This window comes from Jaculus jaculus, chromosome X, assembly GCF_020740685.1.
Source record: "Jaculus jaculus isolate mJacJac1 chromosome X, mJacJac1.mat.Y.cur, whole genome shotgun sequence".
Lineage (NCBI taxonomy): Eukaryota > Metazoa > Chordata > Mammalia > Rodentia > Dipodidae > Jaculus > Jaculus jaculus.
The window spans coordinates 11,850,551-11,871,348 of NC_059125.1; the positions used below are offsets into that span (position 1 = coordinate 11,850,551).

A 20,798-nucleotide genomic window follows, 5' to 3' on the forward strand; every position below is an offset into this window, starting at 1 on the left:
GATATATTATTTGCCCCTCTATTCCCTTGTGCATAGTGAGTCTACCTCTGACCTGGGTGGGTTCACCCCTCCTTAGGTAACTTGGTGGTGCCTGGCTCCTGGGAGCTCACCACACTGATGACAAACATTGTGCAGACACCTGATTGGCATGGCGCTCTATAGCCCAGAACTCCTGCACTCAAGAGATCTTCTCACCCAGCCTCCCAAATAGCTGGGACAAGAGGCATGCACCACTGCGCCTGGCATAGAGGTTCTACCTCTAAGTGAGGCTGTTCCTACAGATCCTAGCATTTTGAATCACAAGAGTTATTTCTCATTAATGTCACCACTTTTTTTTTTTTTACCAGTCATATCAAAATCTCCATTTACTTTATTGTCTTTATCCTCACATTAACCAGTTACAATACCCTTCTCTGTTTATATCCTGACTAAGTCATTGAGCAAATAGCTACCCTTTGCTTCATCTCTTTGTTTTCCATACCATGGCCTGTGATTGGCATCACACTGATTTTGGGGTCTGATAACCTAGGTCCTTGTTTCTCTGCAGATCAATCTCTGTGATGCAATGATTACCACAGTGCTCTCTGTGGGATCAGGAGGAAGCCAGACTTCTGTTGAAGCCACATCGCTTCCTAGTTTCTTCCCTTGTTCTTACCTCCATGTAGATTTCTTCTAAGAGTGCCCCTCAGTGGACATTTGTTCATGAATCTCCATTTCTGGTTCTGCTTATAGGACTCCCAATATCAGATACAACATGAAAGACCATGCCATGTGTCGTACAGCATCATACAGGACAGGCATCATAACCAAGTCAAACCTACCATGATCAGACCCTCATCCCTTTCTCCAGCCTTACCTTACACTGTCCCCTAGACATAAGCAGCACTGTGGCCAACCATTCCTTAGACCTACACTTTTAAAAAATATTTATTTAGGATATATATATGTATATACACACATATCTATACACATACACACACACACACACACACACACACACACACACACACACACATATATATATATACACATACATACACACACACATATGTACACAAACACACACACACATATAGAGAGAGAGGAGAGAGAGAGAGAGAGAGAGAGAGAGAGAGGCAGATGGAGAGAATGGGTACACTGGGACCTCTAGTCACTGTAAACCAAATCCAGATGCATGCGCCACCTTGTGCTTCTGGATTACGTGGGTACTGGGGAATCGAACCTGGGTCCTTAGGCTGTGCAGAGAAGTGCCTTAACTGCTAAGCCATATATCCATCTCCTAGACCTACCCTTTGAATTGTGGCTCTTTCTATAAATACCCCTTCTTTCCTGCAATGGCTCCTTTCACAATTTCCCAGCCATGTGTTAGCTTTTACCTAACTTTGAGGATTTCACAGGACTTTAGTGGGTATCTCTTGAACAACTAAGCAGTCTTTCTCTTATTAAGACTTGGAAATTGGGGTCTGGAGAGATGGCTTAGGGGCTAAGGCGCTTGCTTGCAAAGCCTAAGGACCCATGTTCGACTCTCCAGATCCCATGTTAGCCAGATGCACAAAGGTGAGGAAAGCACAAGATTGCACATGTCCACTAGGTGATGCAAGCATCTGGAGTTCAATTTCAGTGGCCAATCCCTAGCACACGAATTCTCTCTGTCTCTAAAATTAAAAACAAAAGGGGAAGTGGGGCTGAGGAGATAGCTCAGTGGTTAAAGGCGCTCGTTTATAAAGTCTGATGACCCAGGCTTGATTCCCCAGTACCCATGTAAAACAAGATGCACAAATAGTGGGAATCTGGAGTTCCTTTGCAGTGGCAAAAGGCCTTGATGTGCCCATTCTCACCCACTTTCACTTTCTTGCAAATAAACAAATAAATAAAATATTTTTTAAAATTGGGCATATTATGATTTGATCCTTCTATCTACTTGGTTCTAAGTGCTTTCAGACCATCACTTAAAAATTCATCATTGTAAAAAGAAATTCATGGTCTGGAGAGATGGAGTAACAGTTAAGGTGCTTGCCTGTGAAGCCTAAGGACTCATGTTCTACTCTCCAGGACCCATGTAAGCCAGACGCACAAGATACAAGTACTCACGGTCTCACATGTGCACAAGGTATCTCATGCATCTGGCATTCAACTGCAGTGGCTGGAGGCCCTCGTGTACCAATTCTCTTTTTCTCTCATAAAATTTACAAACAAATCATCATTGTTTCTCTTGTATTATATGTATGTATGTATGTATGTATGTATGTATGTATGTATGGATCGATGGATGGATGGATGGATGGATATGGACATGGACATGGATGGAACCCAGGGCCTTGAGGATGATAGTCAAGTGGTCTACTGCTGAGTTACATCCCTATTCCAGTGTAGCTCAAGGCATGTACCACCATGCCTGGCACAGATACGTTTGAATAATGAATGAAGTAATAGGTATAGAAATTTTAACAGGGGAACATTTTATGGTCCCAAACAAGTCGTAACTAAGAAGGTAAGGAGGAAAAAAAAACAAAAAAAAAAAGCTTTCTCAGTAAAGTTTTCCAGTTCTAGAGAACAGAGAAAATTTAATTTCCAATGTCTCCTTTGTTATGAATATGGACTTGATGATGTAGCCTTAAGATCAGATGTTGGCATATAAATCTTTGATGTTCTTAGACCCTGGAGACCTAGGATTACTCCCTGGAAACTGATTTTTCAATGTGATCCAGACAGAAAAGCCCTGGATGAGTTCCAAAGAGCACGTAGTGAGAAATCATGACTAATAACCTTGCTTGCTGTAGGGTCAAAGCTTCAGAAAGATGTTTTCAATTTCCAGTGACTTTCGATCCGTGACGTGAACAGCCTTATATACTATAGCAAAGGGAACTTCATTTTGTGTCTAAAGGGGCCAGAGGCTGAAGCAGGCTTTGCACAAAGTCAAACTCCTGTGTTCACATTCTCCCCCCAATGTTTCCGGCTACAGTTTTTCATTAGAAACTTTTTCATGAACCACAATTTCTTCCATGTCACAAGAGTGACATATATTTTGAGGTAAATTATACATAGTTGATCAGTCTGCCTTTGGGAGCAGAAATAGGGCCAAGGCGAAGAGCTGAAATGTTCCAGTGTTCTTGGATGCAGGTGTTTGAGGGAAGTAAGGGTGAACAACAGTTGGAAAAGAAGGCATGTGTGTACTGGGACCTCCCAGCAGAGGGTCTGGCTCTGCTTGTTATGGCAGGTCGATGTGTGTTCTCCTTTCTGCACAGCCCACACTCTGGCTGAGAAATAAGCCCTAGCAAGAGGGGACTAACTGCCTTTGTTATTCAGTGCTTCTAGGAGCATATGACCTTATGACCAAGACGGAACATGTAAATTGCACAAAATACAATGCAGATTTTTCCATCTAAAAATCATTGCAATTGGAAGCCCAAATTTAACACAGGAGGTAAAGGTGCTGACAGTCTCTAGCTTGGAAAACTTGTGTGTGTGTATGTATAGATGCATGTGTGCGTGTGTGTGTGTGTGTGTGTGTATATACATGTGGAGATTGGAAGAATTGTCTGTGTTCTGCCTTATTTGAGACAGGGTCTCTTGTGGCTGCAAATGAGTCTAGTCCATGAGTGGCTTTATATGGTGTTGGGAATGTGAAGCCGGAATGGCAGGCTTTGCAAGCAAGCACCTCTAATTGCTGAGCCATATTCCTGTCCCTTGAACGTTTGCCTTAAACCCTCTACAATGGGTCTTTTATTTTATTTTAAAATATTTTATTTATTTATTTGAGAGAGAAGGAGAGAGAGAGAAAGAGAGAGAGAGAGAGAGAGAGAGAGAGAGAGAGAGAGAGAGAGAGGCAGCACACCAGGACATCCAGCCTCTGCAAACAAACTCCAGATGCATGTGTCATGTGTATTTGGTTTACATAGGTCCTGGGGAATTAAACCTGGGCCATTTGGCTTTATAGACAAGTGCCTTAACCATTAAGCAATCTCTTCAGCCCTACAATGGGTCTTTTAATATATTGCTTCTAATTCTTCTGTGTCAGTGGTATACAGTTCTCAAAAGCACTAAATATGTGATTGGTTGGACATACTGTGGCCAAATTTCTCAGACCCAGTTAAAAAATAGTTTTTGCTGGCAGCCCATACTTGCCCTCATTTATGCACTGGTAGTGTCTGGGTCTTACAAGTTTTATGGCAGTATGGGTTGAGGTTTGTGCAACTTTAAGAGATTCCAAGTCATGCATTGCACGTGGATTTACCCTTTCTACCTGACTGATTTCAAGTAAGAATGTGTTCTGTTGTGTCTAGGTAAAGAACAAAGTCACGTTTAATGGTCCCATCACCTGGTATTTTGGAGGACAGAGGTGCAGTGAGAGCCATCAGTCTTCTCAGAAGCAATGGTGATTTATGGACTATGATTTATGGACTATGTTCTCCATGCAAGAAGCACCCATTGAAGCTGCCAATCTGGAACTTCTGGGGGATACTGCTCTCTCCATGTTGCTGAAGAGGAAACAGTAAACTGAAGTTCACTGTCACCTTGGACAGTGAACAATGCCTTTGATCTTGACACAACAAATCTAATTAGGATGAGGCCCCATCAACCCTTTGACTAGCCACAGATCCCAGAGGGGTTCTCTAACTTTCTTTAGCTGGATGGACAATAATGATCTTCATTTTTCCTCCTCGTCTTCTCTCCAGGGAGCTCTGATGGCTGAAGGGTTTGAATAATATGACACATGGAAATAATATCTGTGTCTTTCATTGTTTCATGTGCTTCAGATATTTTCAAGTTCTTCCTGCTCCAAAGGTCAATCTAGATATTTTGGCGCCAGATAGAGAGGAGGAGGGTGAGGGATGGACAGACAAGAAAGAAAGGGGTAGTGTTGCCATTCCTATTTAATGGGTTTTTTTTGTTTGTTTGTTTGCTTGTAGAATATTCAGTCATGTTATCAACCTACCTGAGCAAAGGGACTGAGGATCAGGCGTTTGACACCTGCTGGGGATGCAGAGAAAGTGAGGCCAGATTTCTATTCTGAAGGAATGCACCCCTGTTCAGGCAAGGTGACTGACTACACAGGAGAATGCAGTTTTCATATTTACTCGCCACAGTGTGGATTACTCAAAAACCGTATAAAATCAAAATGTGGCAGAAGTGTATGTTGGTTTCTGCTCTAACCTTCTGGAAATGATCAGAGGTCTCTTTTGTAGCTCTTAATACATCATCTGAGAAGCAATGTCTAAGGAGAATTCTAGTTCTTTAGTCTGCAATCTATACAGAAGAACCAGAAAAATGTTTGATTTTTTTTGTATACATGCATGTGTTTCATGCAATCAGGTAGAAAAAGCCCTATAAATTAAAAAAAAAAGTGAGCTGGGCTATAGGTACATTAGTAGAAAGCTTGTCTAGCATGCACAAAACCCTGAGTTTGGGCACACAGATCCAGTGTGACAGCACATGCCTATAATTACAACGATCAGGAGGTGGAGTCAGGAAGAACAGAAGTTCAAGGTCATCCTCAGACAGATCTAGGCCAGCTGGGCTACATGAGACCTTGCTGCCAAACATATATATACCTCACAAAATGTAATAAATATACAAGAGGCTTACTTTTTTTGTGGTTAAAGTCTATAGGTTTGGTGATAATTAAAATGTATGTTTCATTAGCAAATGGCTGGAAAAATATAATTGTCATTCACTGGTCTATTTCTGTGAACCTCAATTTTCCTCTTCCTTTCTTTCATTTGCTCTTTTCTTTTTGAGGCAGGGTCTCACTCTCACTCAGGCTGACTTGAAACTCACTCTATTGCCCAGGCTAGATCTGAACTCACAGTGATTCTCCTACCTTAGCCTCCTGAGTGCTGGCTGGGATCAAAGTATCTTTTAAAAAGTGTTTATTTAGCTCAGGTAGCAGAGGTAGGAGGATCACCATGAGTTCGAGGCCAGCCTGAGACTACAGGTCAGCCTGGGATAGAGTGAGACCCTACCTCAAAAAAACAAAAAAAAGTGTCTATTTATTTATGAGAGAGAGAGAGAGAATGAGTGCACCAGGGCCTTCAGTCACTGCAAATGAACTCCAGATGCATGTGCCACCTTGTGCATCTGGTTTAAATGGGTTCTGGGGAATCACCTTAGCTTCTTAGGCAAGTGCCTTAACTACTAAGCCATTTCTCCATCCCCAGTTTCTTTTTCTTTTAAAAATATTTTATTTATTCACTTGAGTAAGAGAAAGAAGCAGGGGGAAAGAAGAAGGTGAAGAGAGAGTGAGAGAGAGAGAAAGAGAGAGAGAGAGAGAGAGAGAGAGAGAGAGAGAGAGAGAGAGAGAGAATGGGCATGTTAGGGCCTCTAGCCACTGCAAACAAATTCCAGACACATGCTTCACCTTGTGTATCTGGCTTATGTGGGTACTGGGGAATTGATCCTGGGTCCTTAGGCCTTGCAGGCAAACATTTTAACCACTGAGAAATCTTGCCAGTCATTAAAATATTTTTATTTATTAATTTGTGAGGGGAGAGAGAGAGTGAGAAAGAGAGAAAGAATGAGTGAATATGGGTGTAATAGGCCCTCTTGTCACTGAAAATGAACTCCAGACACATGTGCCACTTTGTGAGTACTAGGGAATTGAACCTGGGACAGCAGGTCTTTAAGCAAGTGCCTTTAACTGCAGAACAAAACAAAACAAAACAAAACCCCAGTTATACTTACAAAGATAGTAACAGAACTAATTGGTGTGAGAGTCTTCTAAAATAAATCCTATCTGGGGATGATGATGGTGGAAGAGACCTTGTAGTTACCCATATGCTTACTCTGGGAAGTCCTCTGGCAACTTTGTGACAGTTCATGGTGTCACAGATGAGAAGAGGTTAAGAATCTTGACCCAATTGCAGGATGATTTGAATATTTACAACAGTTACCTTCGCATACTCCCTTGCTGTTCCTTCTCCAGCCATAGCAGCAGGCCAGCTTAGTTCCATAGCGACAGACCCCAGCCTGGCGAGCCAGTGCTGATGGCCCATGATCCCGTGGACTGTGGAAAAAGAGTCACGGGTTAGTACTGAGAAAACCGAAAGAGCAGCACAGACTTTTCTCTGCCACTAATGGAACTGGAAAGATGTCAAGTACCTGGTGAATTTCAACAGACCTGAGGTAAGTGCTAGATTCCACCATGAAAATCTGCATTTGGGGGTTGGCAGCCTCCATCCCACTCCTTGCCAACCTTCCTCAATAGTTCTGGCCATTTCCTTCTCCAGGGCTAAGGGAATTGAATTACACAATGTATAAAGCTAGTACACAGGAAAGAAACCATACTATTTTTTAAAAAATGTTTTGTTTATTTTTATTTGTTTATTTGAGAGTAACAGAGAGAAAGAGGCAGATATATATAGAGAGAATGGGTGCGCCAGGGCCTCCAACCACTGCAATCAAACTCCAGATGTGTGCACCCCCTTGTGCATCTAGCTAATGTGGGTCCTGGGGAATTGAGCCTCGAACCAGGGTCCTTAGGCTTTACAGGCAAGCGCTTAACCGCTAAGCCATCTCTTCATCCACAAACTTTTTTTTGTTTTGTTTTGTTTTGTTCATCGAGATAGGGTCTCGCTCTAGCCCAAGCTGGCCTGGAATTCACTATGTAGTCTCAGGGTGGCTTTGAACTAACGACAATCCTCCTACCTCTGTCTCCTAAGTGGTGGGATTAAAGGCATGCGCCCCACACCTGGCGAGACCAAACTTTTTGAACCTGGCAGAGAGCACTGTATTCTGAGCAGGCACCATGGCTTTTTCATTGTGGCCCCGTCTCAGTTTTGAGTGTGACTCATTGGCCCTGTGGTTTTGCTCAAGTTGAGGGCTCTGAACTTTTACTTCATTGGCCACCTAGGAGCCATTGCCTAGAATTGCTGCACACTGTGGACAGTTAAGAGCTAGAAATGTTTCTGTCAAGTGCTCTTATGTTACAGAGAGGGAAAACTGTAGTCCCATGTAGTGGAGGCATGTCCCCAAAGAGAACCAGGCGCCAGGAATTGCAGCTTGCCTTTGCACTGCATGGCCTCCTGGAAGGAGTTTGCTAACCTCTTTATTTAGAAAGAGTCAGCAAACATTTTTTTTTTTTTCCTAAAAGGACAGAATAAATAGTGTAAGCTTTTATGGGCAATAAGGTTTCTGTCCATGTGTAAAAGCAGCCACAGGCAATAGTAAACAGATGGCTATAATTGTCCCAATCAAATTTTATGGGCATTGAAATTCAAATTTAATGTGCATTTTATTGCATGGCATCTTATTTATTTATTTATTTGTTGCATGTATTTGGTATGTGATGTGTGTTTATGTGTGTGATATACATGTGTATGTGCTGATGTGGTGTTCCATACATGCGCTTGTTAGGTGTCCCCTGTTATCGCTCATTTGCCAATTTTTCCTTTAGGAAGTTTTTTCACTGATTTGGGAGCTTTGGAATTTTTGCGAGCCCCAGCAAATTCCCGTGTCTGCTTCCCACAGGGTCCGGGTTACAGATATGTGTGACCATGCCAGCTATTAACCTGGCTGCTAGGGATTTGAATTAGAGCCGTCTCAGGCCCTCTCAGGCCATCATGCTTGCACTCTTGATCTCTGAACTATCTGTCCAGGCCCACACTTTATTTTAAGCTCTCACATACCAGGTTGACTTCTAACTTGCCATGCAGCTGAGGAAGAGCTGGAGCTTCTGATCCTCTTGTCTCTACCTCCCAAGTTCTCAGATTACTGAAAGCACCTCCATATCAAGTTTTTTATGTGCTGCTAGGGACGGAACCCAGGGCTTTGTGCATACTAGACAAGCACTCTACTGAGATATATCCCCATCCTTTAATATGCTTTTTATTTTTATTTTTTGTTGTATTTATTTATTTGAGCATGATAGAGAAAGAGGGAGGGGGGAGAGAGAGAGAGAGAGAGAGAGAGAGAGAGAGAGAGAGAGAGAGAGAGAGAGAGAGAGAGAGAATGGGCGCATTAGGGCCTCCAGACACTGTAAATGAACTCCAGATGCATATGCCACTTTGTGCAAGTGGTGTATGTGGGTATTGGGGAATTAAGCCTCAAATCAGGATCCTCAGGCTTCACAGGCAAGCCCTTAACTGTTAAGCCATCTCTATGGCTCTATTTTTATTTTTATTTTTTTTATCTATTTGAGAGGGAGAAAGAAGGAGGGAGGGAGAGAGAGAGAGAGAATGGGTGCACCAGGGCCTCCAGTCACTGCAAACAAACTCCAGATGCATGTGCCACCTTGTGCATTTGGCTTACATGGGTCCTAGGGAATTGAACCTGTGTCCTTTGGCTTTGCAGTCAAGCACCTTAACCACTAAGCCATCTCTCCAGCCCTAATATGCTTTTCAGAAACATTTTACTTATTTGCAAACAGAGAGATATGTCAGGGCCTCTAGCCATTGCAAATGAACTACAGATTCATGTACCACTTTGTGTATCTGGCTGTTGCAGTCCGGTTCGCATTGCTGGTAGAAATCATCCAACCAAGAGCAGCTTCTGGGAAAAATAGATTTATTTTGGCTTACAGGCTTGAGGGGAAGCTCCACGATGGCAGGGGAAAACGATGACATGAACAGAAGATGAACATCACCCCCTGGCCAAAATAAGGTGGACCACAGCAACAGGAGGGTGTGCCCAACACTGGCAAGGGGAAACTGGCTATAATACCCATAAGCCAGCCCCTAACAATACAGTCCCTCCAGGAGGCATTAATTCCCAAATATCCATCAGCTGAGAACCTAGCATTCAGAACACCTAAGCTTATGGGGGACACCTGAATCAAACCACCACACTGGTTTTATATGGGCACTGGGGAATTGAACACAGGCCATTAGGCTTTGCAGCTGAATGCCTTAACCACTGAGAAATCTCTTCAGTCCCCCCTTAATATGCTTTTGAGGTGTCATGGCAAAGTATTATTTTAGTTTATTATCAACCATATAGTAATGTCAAAACTGGTGTTAAGCTCTCAGAATACTGAAATTGAATTGACAAAGCATACTTTTAATTCTTCACTAATCGTTCAGAAATGTCAAAACTGGTCTTGGCTCATAAGCTGTGTCAAAACAGGGCACCCAGACTTGGTCTATGGGTTACAACTTGATGACCTCGATTTGAAGAGCAAGGCCCCAGCCCCAGGAAGTGCCCTAAGTAATGCAGGCGGGGAAGAAGCCTGTTTACCTACGTGCTGTCTTGCGGTTGGACAGGAGTGTTACTACGCTGGAAGAAAAGACTGGAATACTTTATGGAGGGCTGTATTTGGTATTTCCCGTGCACATGAAATGTGCTGTAAAAATGTTTCTTGAGCTCTTTAACAGAAAAGGAATGCATATTTTTACTGGGTGTTTTTTTTTTTTTTTTTTTTTTTTTTTTTTGCTGCAGGACTAAATTTCATGCTAGTGAGTAATCTCTAAGTCAAGGTCAGAAAGTTAAATAACCTTGTCGGTTTCACTCATGATCTGATTGTCTTCCTGTAAGAGTCCTGCAGTTCTCTACCTCTTTCCCTCCTCCCCGTTGGCTATGTCTAGACTAGGTCTGAGTTTCTGGGATCACCTTCTATTATGGTGCGCATACTTCTGGGCTGAGAAGAAGAGCTAAGACTCCCCTCCCCTATCTCAGCATATCACCCAAGGCCCCTCTCTTGCAGGGCAGTTTCCCTTCTATTCCCACAAATCCCTTTCTGGCCCGTGATTTGTCACTCTCTTTGGCTTTCCTGCTCCCTAGTGTGTGCACCCACCTCTTTCTCCTATCATTCCCCCCCTCTCTCGCCCTTTACCTCCTTCCTCTCCTCCTTGCTTTCACCTGTTACAGTGAATTGTTTTTCTTTTTTTTGTTTGTTTGTTTGTTTTTCAAGGTAGGGTCTCACTAGCCCAGGATGACCTGGAATTCACTATGTAGTCTCAGGGTGGCCTCCAACTCATGGCAAACTTCCTACCTGTGACTCCTGAGTGCTGGGATTAAACATGTGTGCCACCATGCCTGGCCTTTTTATGTTTTTACTGTTTTATTTTTATTTATTTGAGAGAGAGAGGGAGGGAGGGAGAGAGAGACATGTCCTCAGCTGCTGCAAACAAACTCCAGATACTTGATTCCCCTTGTGCATCTGGCTTACATGGGTACTAGAGAATTAAACCTGGGTCTTAAGGTTTTGCAGGCATAACAGCCAAGCCATCTCTCCAGCCCTATTTGGGAATTTTATATAAAGAGAAACACGCAATATCTAGTTTTGTGTAGGTGGCTTCTTTAATTCCACACCCTGGTACACAATAGTACTTTGCTCCTTCTCCTTGTTTAGTAATGCTCCATGTGTGGGCATGCTACATATTGTTTATCATTCCATCAGCCAGTGGACATTGGGATTTCCTCACCATTACCCATTATTAATTTTGTTGCAATGAACATTGTTACACAAGTTTTTCTGTGGAAATAAATTTATCTTTCTTGGGTGTACACCTAAGAGTGAAATTGCTGGGCTGTATGTTACAATCGACTGGCTATTTGCTCAAATCCCATATATTGAAATAATAATCCCAGTGTGATCGAATATAACTGAGGCCTTGGGGAGGTAATTAGGTCATAAGAATGGAATCTTTTTTTTTAATTATTTATTTATTTGAGAGTAACAGACACAGAGAGAAAGACAGATAGAGGGAGAGAGAGAATGGGTGCGCCAGGGCTTCCAGCCTCTGCAAATGAACTCCAGACGCGTGCGCCCCCTCGTGCATCTGGCTAACGTGGGACCTGGGGAACTGAGCCTCGAACCGGGGTCCTTAGGCTTCACAGGCAAGCGCTTAACCGCTAAGCCATCTCTCCAGCCCAAGAATGGAATCTTCATAGATGGTATTGGTGCCTTTATAAGAAGAGGCAAGAGTGCTAGCTAACTACAATCTGAAGTCAGGCATGATGGCACATGCTTGTATTCCAAGTACTTGGGTGGTAAAGGCAGCAATATCTGTGGTGCAAGGTCATTTTCAACCACAAAGTAAATTCAAGGCCAGCCTGGACCACATGAGACCTTCCCTCAAACAACTAAACCTCTCCTCTCCCAAAAGAAGTCAACAACCTGGAAAAAAGCCCTCACCTGAACATTTTGCTACCCTGACCTTGAACCTATAGTTTCCAGAAGTAGGTACATAAATTCTGGGTTATTTATAAACCACCCAGTCTATCATAATTTACTATAGCAGCCCAAAATGACCAGGACATGTTGGAACTGTAATTTTTGCAGAACTGTTAGTCTGTTTTCAAGACAGCTGCATTAGTTCCTATTCCCCCAGAAAGATATGAAGGTTCTAAGTTCTCCACATCCACACCAGCATTTGCTATTGTTCTTAATTGTGTGTGGTGCTAGAGGGGAAACTGAGTATCTTGCACATGCTAGCCAAGTGCTTTCATACTGAGCTCCATCTCCAGCCCTTGGGCTTTTTGAGACAAGGTCTCATTATGTACTCTACACTGGCCTGGAACTGTAGATCCTCCTGTATCCACCTCCTGAGTGCTGGGATGACAGGTGCGTAGATCATAACCAATGTTACTGTTAATTTTTTTTTTTATTTATTTGAGAGCGACAGACATAGAGAGAAAGACAGATAGAGGGAGAGAGAGAGAATGGGCGCGCCAGGGCTTCCAGCCTCTGCAAACGAACTCCAGATGCATGCACCCCCTTGTGCATCTGGCTAACGTGGGACCTGGGGAACCGAGCCTCGAACCGGGGTCCTTAGGCTTCACAGGCAAGCGCTTAACCGCTAAGCCATCTCTCCAGCCCTGTTAATTTTTTTAAAAATAGTATGTATTCACTTATTTGCAAGGGAAGAGAGTGAGAAAGGGGCTGTATACCAGGGCTTCATGGTGCTGCAAATGAACTCCCGACACATTTTCCACTTGTGCATCTGGCTTCATATAGCTATGTGGGTATTGGGGAATTGAATAATGGCTGGCAGGCTTTGCAAGCAAATGCCTTTAACCACTGAGCAATTTCCCCAGCCTCTGTTACTTTTTTTTTTTTTAAATTACAGGACAATTATCGTGATTCTCATAAGAACTAAATCTTGTAGTTCTGATTTTCATCTCCCTGATAACACATGGTATTGAACAGATTTTGTGATTCAGGACCATTTGTTTCACTTTTATCTTTCTTAATTTTGATTTTTTTTTGTGGTACCAAGGATTAAACACAGGAAATTGTACATGTATTCAATGACTACCGAGTACCTACAATGTATTAGGTCTTGGGTTAGTTTCCAGAGGTTCATCTTCAACCAAGAGATAAATCTGCCCTCAGAGAGCTGTTATCTGCTATCTACTAAGTTGGATGTGGAGTGTGAGAGGCTTATGCCGCTGGGTAGATGGCAGAACCGTGCTTTTGGAATGTGGGTTATGGATAGAGGAATGTGTTAGGGAACAGGGGAAATGGTTTGTTGTCTTTGGAACATGTATATTTTGTGTATGTGTATATGGTATGCATGCTTGTGGGTGCATCTGTACATGTGTGCACATGGAGGCCCGAGGTCTATGTTGTGTATCTTTCTTAATCATTTTCTACCTTATTCTTTGAGACAGGGTCTCTCATTGAACCCAGAGCTCACTAATTATGTTAGACTAGCTAGCCATGTCCAGAGATATCTTTTCTCTGCCTCTTTAGTAATGGGATTATAGGAACACATTGCCATGCCTGGACTTTATGTGGTTACTGGGGATATAAACTTTTGACCTTACATTTCTGTGACAAGTACCTCATTGAATGAGCCATCTCCCTATCCTCACTTAGAGGAGATGCTGAGTAGAAAGTTGTATACTTGGGCCAGAAGTCTAGGAAGCAGAAATTGATTTGGGAAACATCTGAAGGTATATATTAGTGAAGCTGTGATGTAGTAGGAGATAAAGGATAGGTAGAGTAGGAAACTCACTGTAGAGCTTCATGGAAACCAGCATATAAGATTGGCCAAAAGAAGAAGGCTGATGGTTTACCAGGTAATATTGTTTGAGTGTGAAATGTCCCTTGCCAGGTTCATATGTTTGAACTGTTTTGGAAGTTGTGGAACTTTTAGGAAGTAGTGTCTAGCTGGAGGAAGTAGGCTATCAGAGAGTGGGAATTAAGGGTTATGGCTCCATCAAGGAAAGCCCCAGGTCTCTGCTTCTTGGTCTGGGCACTATGTGAAGAGATCTACTACAAGCTCCTGCTATCACAGACAAAGTCAACCACTATACCTTCCCCATGATGGACTGTATACCCTTCAACTGTGAGCCTCATAAATAACCCTCTCTTTTCTTAAATTGGTACTGTCAGTTATTTTGTCATAGTGATGAGAAAAGTAACTAACACTAAGTTAGTACAGAGAAGGCAGATGAGGAGGGTGTGCCTAGAAAGTGAATAGAATCAACTGTGGATGTTGAGAGACTGAATACCATGGAGGTTATGATTATGAGTCATGCTCAGTTTGAATTCTGGTCCTATATATATTAACTGGGTGACCATCTGCAACTTTATTCACTATCCTGTGCCTCAGCTATCTCATTTCTGAAATGCACAAAACAAAAGTATTTACCTTGTGATAATTAAATGACTTAATGTATGTAAAAGGCTTTGAACAATGAGTAACAGTAAATACTCCCTAAACTGATTGCTTTTATTAGTCCTTGTAGGAGTATTATTATTAGATGTGTTAATTTTCACAAGTGAGCCATGTTTCCCCACAAGAGTCTACCTTGGACTTCTTCCATGCTCTGTCACTGGTAGGAACAGCATGGGGGAGTTGTGGCCTCACTTTAAATGTGATGATATTATTTCCAATAGCAGAATCATTGAAGCCCTTTGGTCAATTGTGCTTGTACAGTTGAAAATTTACAAGGTGTATTCTCATGGCTGCCACCATCTCCATGTGACTTAGTGTATTTTTCATTTGTAGGACTTAGTTTTCATTCCAAGGGGAGATTATCATAGAATTTCACCTCAAGGAAAGTAAACTTAGATATCATATCATTCTAGTCTGTCTTTTTATTTATAAAGAAACTAAACTATCAAGGTTATATACAAAGAACTTACAGTATAGTGACCACAATGGTCAAGTAAATTGATAATTACACTCCAGCATACAAACTGTTCAAAAGTGGTCAGTTCTTAGGAGCTAGGGAAAGATACAGGAAATATATGGTTGCTATGTATAATGGTTTCTTTGAAAGTAAATTGTCATCCATAGTCTCAAGTGTTTGTGATTCAGCCTCATACTTAGTCCCCCACTGGTGGAGCCTTACTGGAGGGGATGTGTCACTGTAGGTGGACTTTGGATGTTATTAGTTTAACCTCACTGAATGTCTACTAGCTAAGCTCACTGTTTCAGTTGCCTTCTCATTGCTGGGACAATATACCCAACCACAATCAGCTGACAGAAGGAAAAAATTTATTAAGCTTACAGTTTTGAGGGAAAATTTCATCATATCAGGGTATGCATGGCAGGGCAGAGGCTGGCCTTCACATCTTACCTCAGCAGCTGAGAAGCAGCAGCATGTATGAGCTAGCTAACATGGGCATGGAGGTACTGGGTTATAATACTCTGAAGTCCACCCCTAACAACAAGTTTCCTTCAGCAAGGCTCCATGTCCCAAATTGCCACCAGTTGGGGATTGAGTATGAGGTCTAATCACAGATATATGAGGCTATGGAGGACATTTCACATTCAAACTACCATATTCTGCTCCTGGGCCCCATAGACTCATGAACATGTCATGATACGAAATTCAATCAGTTCAACTTTAAAAATCCCTATAGTCTTTACCATCCCCAACAGTGTGCAAGAGTCTAAAGACACAACCAAATCTCATAAGAGATGTAAGACAGTCTCTCAATACTGAACCTTGTTAAACAAAACCACAAGTCAAATACTTCCAATATGTAATGGTACAGAGTAAATATTTCTACTGCAAAAAGAAGGCACAGCAAGGAAAGGATTGGATCAATGCCAGATAGAAAAACAGTAAGGCAAACATCAAGTCTCATAGCTCCATGTCAAGTATCTGTGACCTGTGACAAAATCTCTGAGACAGCAATTGCAACCCTACAGCCTTGGCTATTTGCTTTCCAGGCAGATCCACCTGAGCCAGAGTGAGTAGTTTTCTTTGGTGGTGTCTCATAGTGTTGTATCTCCAAAATCCTGAGGTCTCCATTGCAACCTAGGGTTTATCTTTATAGCTCCATGTCATAGCCCCTCATGGTCTCTATGTAGGGACTATGATCCTACTTCACATTGCCTATATGTAATCTGCAAAAAAAATGTTGCAAATCCAATGACCCTCTCTTCCTTGAATTTGTCATATCAGTACCAAATTTGTTAATACAGTGAGGAATAAAGCCAACTTTGAGGAGCAGGAATTTCTTTCAGCTTTGTTCCTTCAAGTCCCCTCCTTTCAAAAGGGTCAGTGCTCTTCCTATTGTCCCAATGCTGAGCTGCTAACCCAATCTCAGTGGTGGTAATCTCTCAAACAATCGCAGTTGAAGCAAATGCAGTCTCTGAGTTTTAAAACCTACTCATATTTCTTTTTGTGCCAAACTTTACATATTTCATATACTCTTCTTTGTATTCTCTAAACCTACAATTCTATTGCCTCTGAATTCAACTTTGTGCAAGTTCTCAGGACATGGACAGAGAACACAGCCAGAATACCACACAAACTTCTTTTAGCCAAGTCCTGACAAAATCCTTTTTCTCCTATGAAATCACATGAGCCAAGCCCTCAGAGTCCACACTTATCTCTACATTTAGGCCTCCCAAACTCTAACCAGAATGATCTGCCAAGCTTATAGAATTTCAAGGCTTCTCTAGTTAAAAGTGATAAAAGACTATAAACCACATGGTCAGGTTTACTACATCAATGACCTCACTGCTCAGAACCAATTTTCTGTTGTAGTTATCTTATAGTTGCTGGGACAAAACACCCAACTACAAACAGCTTATGGAAGGAAAGGGTTTACTAGGCTTATATTCCTGAGGAAATGTTTCACCATGGATAGGAAACCATGACAGAGCAGAGGCTGGCCATAACATCTTGCCACAGCAGTTGAGAAGTAGCAGCAAGTGTGAACTAGCTAGCACTGGCAAGGGGGAGCTGGTCACTTCTTATCCCATACCCAGCAACATACCTTCTCCAGAAAGGTTCCATCTCCCAAATTGTCACCAGCTGGAGACTGAGTATGAAGCTTAATCACAAGCACATAAGGCTAAAGGGGCATATTTCACATTCAAACTACTATATTCATTCTCTCTTCTTCCTCCTTGCTGATGAATAGATGTGATGTCCTGCTGTCTGCTCTTTGTAGGCCTTTTCCACTATGAAAGAACGTCCCCACAAAATTAAGCTGGGAATAAATCCATTTTTTTTCTATAAGATGTTTTTGGTCAGTTGTTTTGTCTCAGCAACAAGAAAGTAACTGCTGAACTATGGGTGAGTAAGAGACATTCTGGAGGAAATTGTGCTCACTGTGATCTCTGTTGGCTGGCTGAACTTAAGTGTGAGAATCCAGTAGAGATGTTTTAGGCAGAGAAAACAGCCTATGCCAAAAATGCAGCCACTATTGAAAACATGAGGATTGGTGACCTGCAAATTGGAGCCTAGATAGTGGCATGTGTTTGAAGCTGGGGAAAAGAAGGGAAGCTATCATAAATCGGTGTGATGGAGAAGAGGCAGAGAGAAACTAAACAGGAGCCCAAAAGAAAGTGTCTATGGGAAATATCTCATCTATTCTGAAGGCTCCAGAGAGTGCTAAAAGGATTTTGAGCAGTGGGAAATATGAAATATTTTACAACAGAAGTAGGGGGAGTTCAGTAAACTTTAACATGTTTTTTGGAATGGTTAGATATAAAGTCACACAAAGCAGATTGAAATTTATTGAAATAAGAAACTTTTACAAAGCTTAATTAGGAATCAACACAGGGTCTCCAACACAGGTGACAAATTCTATTTCACATGTATGGTCAAAGTTAATTAGTTTGGATTGCAAAGCATACAGCTTTGGGTTAACTAATAGGAGAGACTTCCCAGATGAAATTCACATACCATTTACACATTATCACAGTTCTCCAGAGAAAACCATGTTTGCTGAAGCTTTATTATTTTAACATTCCTGTCTTTAGGAAAAAAAGATACACAAAGAAATCTGAGGTCCATTTATATCTCTCAGGTGATCATGTTTTAAAAATTATTATCTTTTTAAATTTTGGTTTTCCCAAGGTAGGTTCTCACTCTAGCTCAGTCTGACCTGGAACTCTATAGTCTCACGGTTGCCTCTAACTCAGCAGTCCTCCTACTTCTCCCTCCCAAGTGCTGGGATTAAAAGTGTATGCCACCATGCCCAGCTCTCCGGTCATCATTTTTGACATTATTCAAAGTGTCACTTCTAAAGTTCTCTGAAATCAATAGCTAATGCTTAAGCTATCAAAGTCTTGTGAATAAAGTAAGATTCCTCATCCCTCACAAATACAGCTTACTGTTATAGCTTTGTGGGGAGACAGTGAATAGTCTCATCAAATTTAGCCTTAGAACCAAGCATGGTAACCCATGGCTATAATTCCAGTACTCCAGAAGCTGAGGCAGGAAGATCACCAGTTTGACGACAGTCTGTGTTACACAGTGAATTTTAGGACAGTTTTGGCTTTTAAGGAGAACTTGTCTCAAAAAAAATCTATTATTGCATTCATTTATTTTAAAAATGCTAATGAGCTGGAGAACTGGCTTAGTAAAATGCTTTCCTGTGAATCCTAAAAACACAGGTTCAATTCTCCAGGTCCCACATAAGCTAGTTGCACATGGTGGAGCATGCATCTGGAGTTTGTTTTGTTTATAGTGATTAGAGGCCCTGGCGTGCCCATTCTTTTGCGCTCTCTCTCTCTCTCTCTCTCCCCCTCTCTAATAAATAAAATATTAAAAATAACATTAAAAATGCTCATGATCATTTCTAAAAAATAAACTCATGATTAAGAACTACTAACTGGATTCTAATATTCAAATAGTCACACAAATCACAGCATGCCAGTTTGGCTTGTTGCTTCCCCATGGCTACAGGGAAAAATTCACATTTCCTCAGGGAGACGAAGAATATTGAATGAACATTGTAGGAAAAACCATCAATAGAACACACATCCGTAAATGAACAACATGCCTTGGAATTAATGAATGTGAGGTCCATGCATTCACACAGTTTTGAGTTGGCTTCAAAGGCCAACCACAAGTGGGATTTTACTGGTTTAATGATCAAATTCTACATCTGGCCATGAAGATGGAAAAAAAAATAGTTTAAAAGGGAAAAAGTATCAGTAGATTGAATTGCTAATAATTAACTTGTTGATTTAAAGATACCAGAGGAAATTGATTTATTGCATCAAGAATCTAATTCTGTGTTCTATGTTGCCAGCTTTTGAAATGTACATGTGCAACTATTTTAAATTATGATAAAAAGATAATTATTGTTTATTTTTAAGTGGAAATAATATGATCCAGGGAAGGAAGGAATCCAGCACGAGCAATCATGATATGGGCAATAATAGTGGAGCCCATTATTTTGTTTAAAAAAATTGAAAATGCCTAGACAAAAGCTTAAACTTTTATTTCTATGCACTTCTCAAATGACATTCCAAGTCAATGTTAGTAAGTGATCTGGATTAGTTTGCTAGCATCCTCTCCTTCTACATTCCCTTTGCTTTGCTTTTTTTTTTTTTTCTTCCTTTCTTATTTTTTTCAATGCAGGGTTTCACTCTAGCCCAGGCTGACCTGGAATTTATTCTGTAGTAGCAGACTGGCCTAGAATTAACTGTGATACTCCTTCCTCTGCCTCCTGAGTGTTGGGATTAAAGGTGTGTGCCACCACACCTGACAATTCTACATTTTTTAAAAAAAAATATTTATTTGAGGGACAGAGAGAGGCAGACAGGGAATGAGTATAGGCACACTAGGTCCTCCTGTCACTTCAAATTAATTCCGGATGCATGTGCCACTTTATGCACCTGGCTTTTATGTGAGTACTGGGGAACTAAACCTGAGCCATCAGTCTTTCCAAGCAAGTGCCTTTAACGACTGAGCAAGCTCTCCAGATCCTCTTTGCTCTACTTCTATGCTCACTCTCTCATTTTCCCATCACTAACTCAGTAATTCCTCAACTTTAAGACCTAGTTGTTAGTATTATTGATGATGAAATTGACATTTTCCTAAGTTAAAAATGAATAAAGCTCATTTATATTAAACATCTATGGCATTCCAATGATTGCTTCTATGCCTTAATCATTTCTCTTTGATATTACAGATTGCATTGGCTCAATTCTATACAGTTTTTGAAATAATTCACAAATAATGGGTCTGCATGCAATTCTTTTAACTTTTTTTTCATTTATTTTTATTTATTTATTTGAGAGTGACAGAGAGAGAAAGAGGGAGGGAGAGAGAGAGATTGAGAGAGAGAGAGAGAGAATGGGCATGCCAGGGTCTCCAGCCACTGCAAACGAACTCCAAACATGTGTGCCCCTTTGTTCATCTGGCTAACGTGGGTCCTGGGGAATTGAGCCTCAAACCAGGGTCCTCAGGCTTCACAGGCAAGCACTTAACTGTTAAGCCATCTGTTCAGTCCTTTTCAATTTTTTTTTGTGCATGCAATTCTTATTGATAGCTTTCTAAATTTTCTTGTATACATGGATTCACGTATAAGGAAAAATCATGACTGGTCATTCTCAGACACTAAGACTTAGGTAAGGCTTGATTCAGTAGCTATTCCTGACCAGTGCAGGAATGTTACAAAATTCTTTTATATCCCTAGTCATTGTTTGTTTGTT

The 20,798-nt window shown here is 41.4% G+C and overlaps 1 protein-coding gene across 1 annotated transcript in view; it reads right to left on the reverse strand.

The window, feature by feature from the left end:
* The window catches only part of Egfl6 (EGF like domain multiple 6), an 86,725-nt gene that overhangs the window by 56,069 nt on the left and 9,858 nt on the right, over positions 1-20,798 (reverse strand). Inside the window, exon 2 of the mRNA XM_045141068.1 lies at positions 6,891-7,003. Coding sequence (XP_044997003.1) covers positions 6,891-7,003 — 113 coding nt within the window. The remainder of the gene's footprint in view (positions 1-6,890; positions 7,004-20,798) is intronic.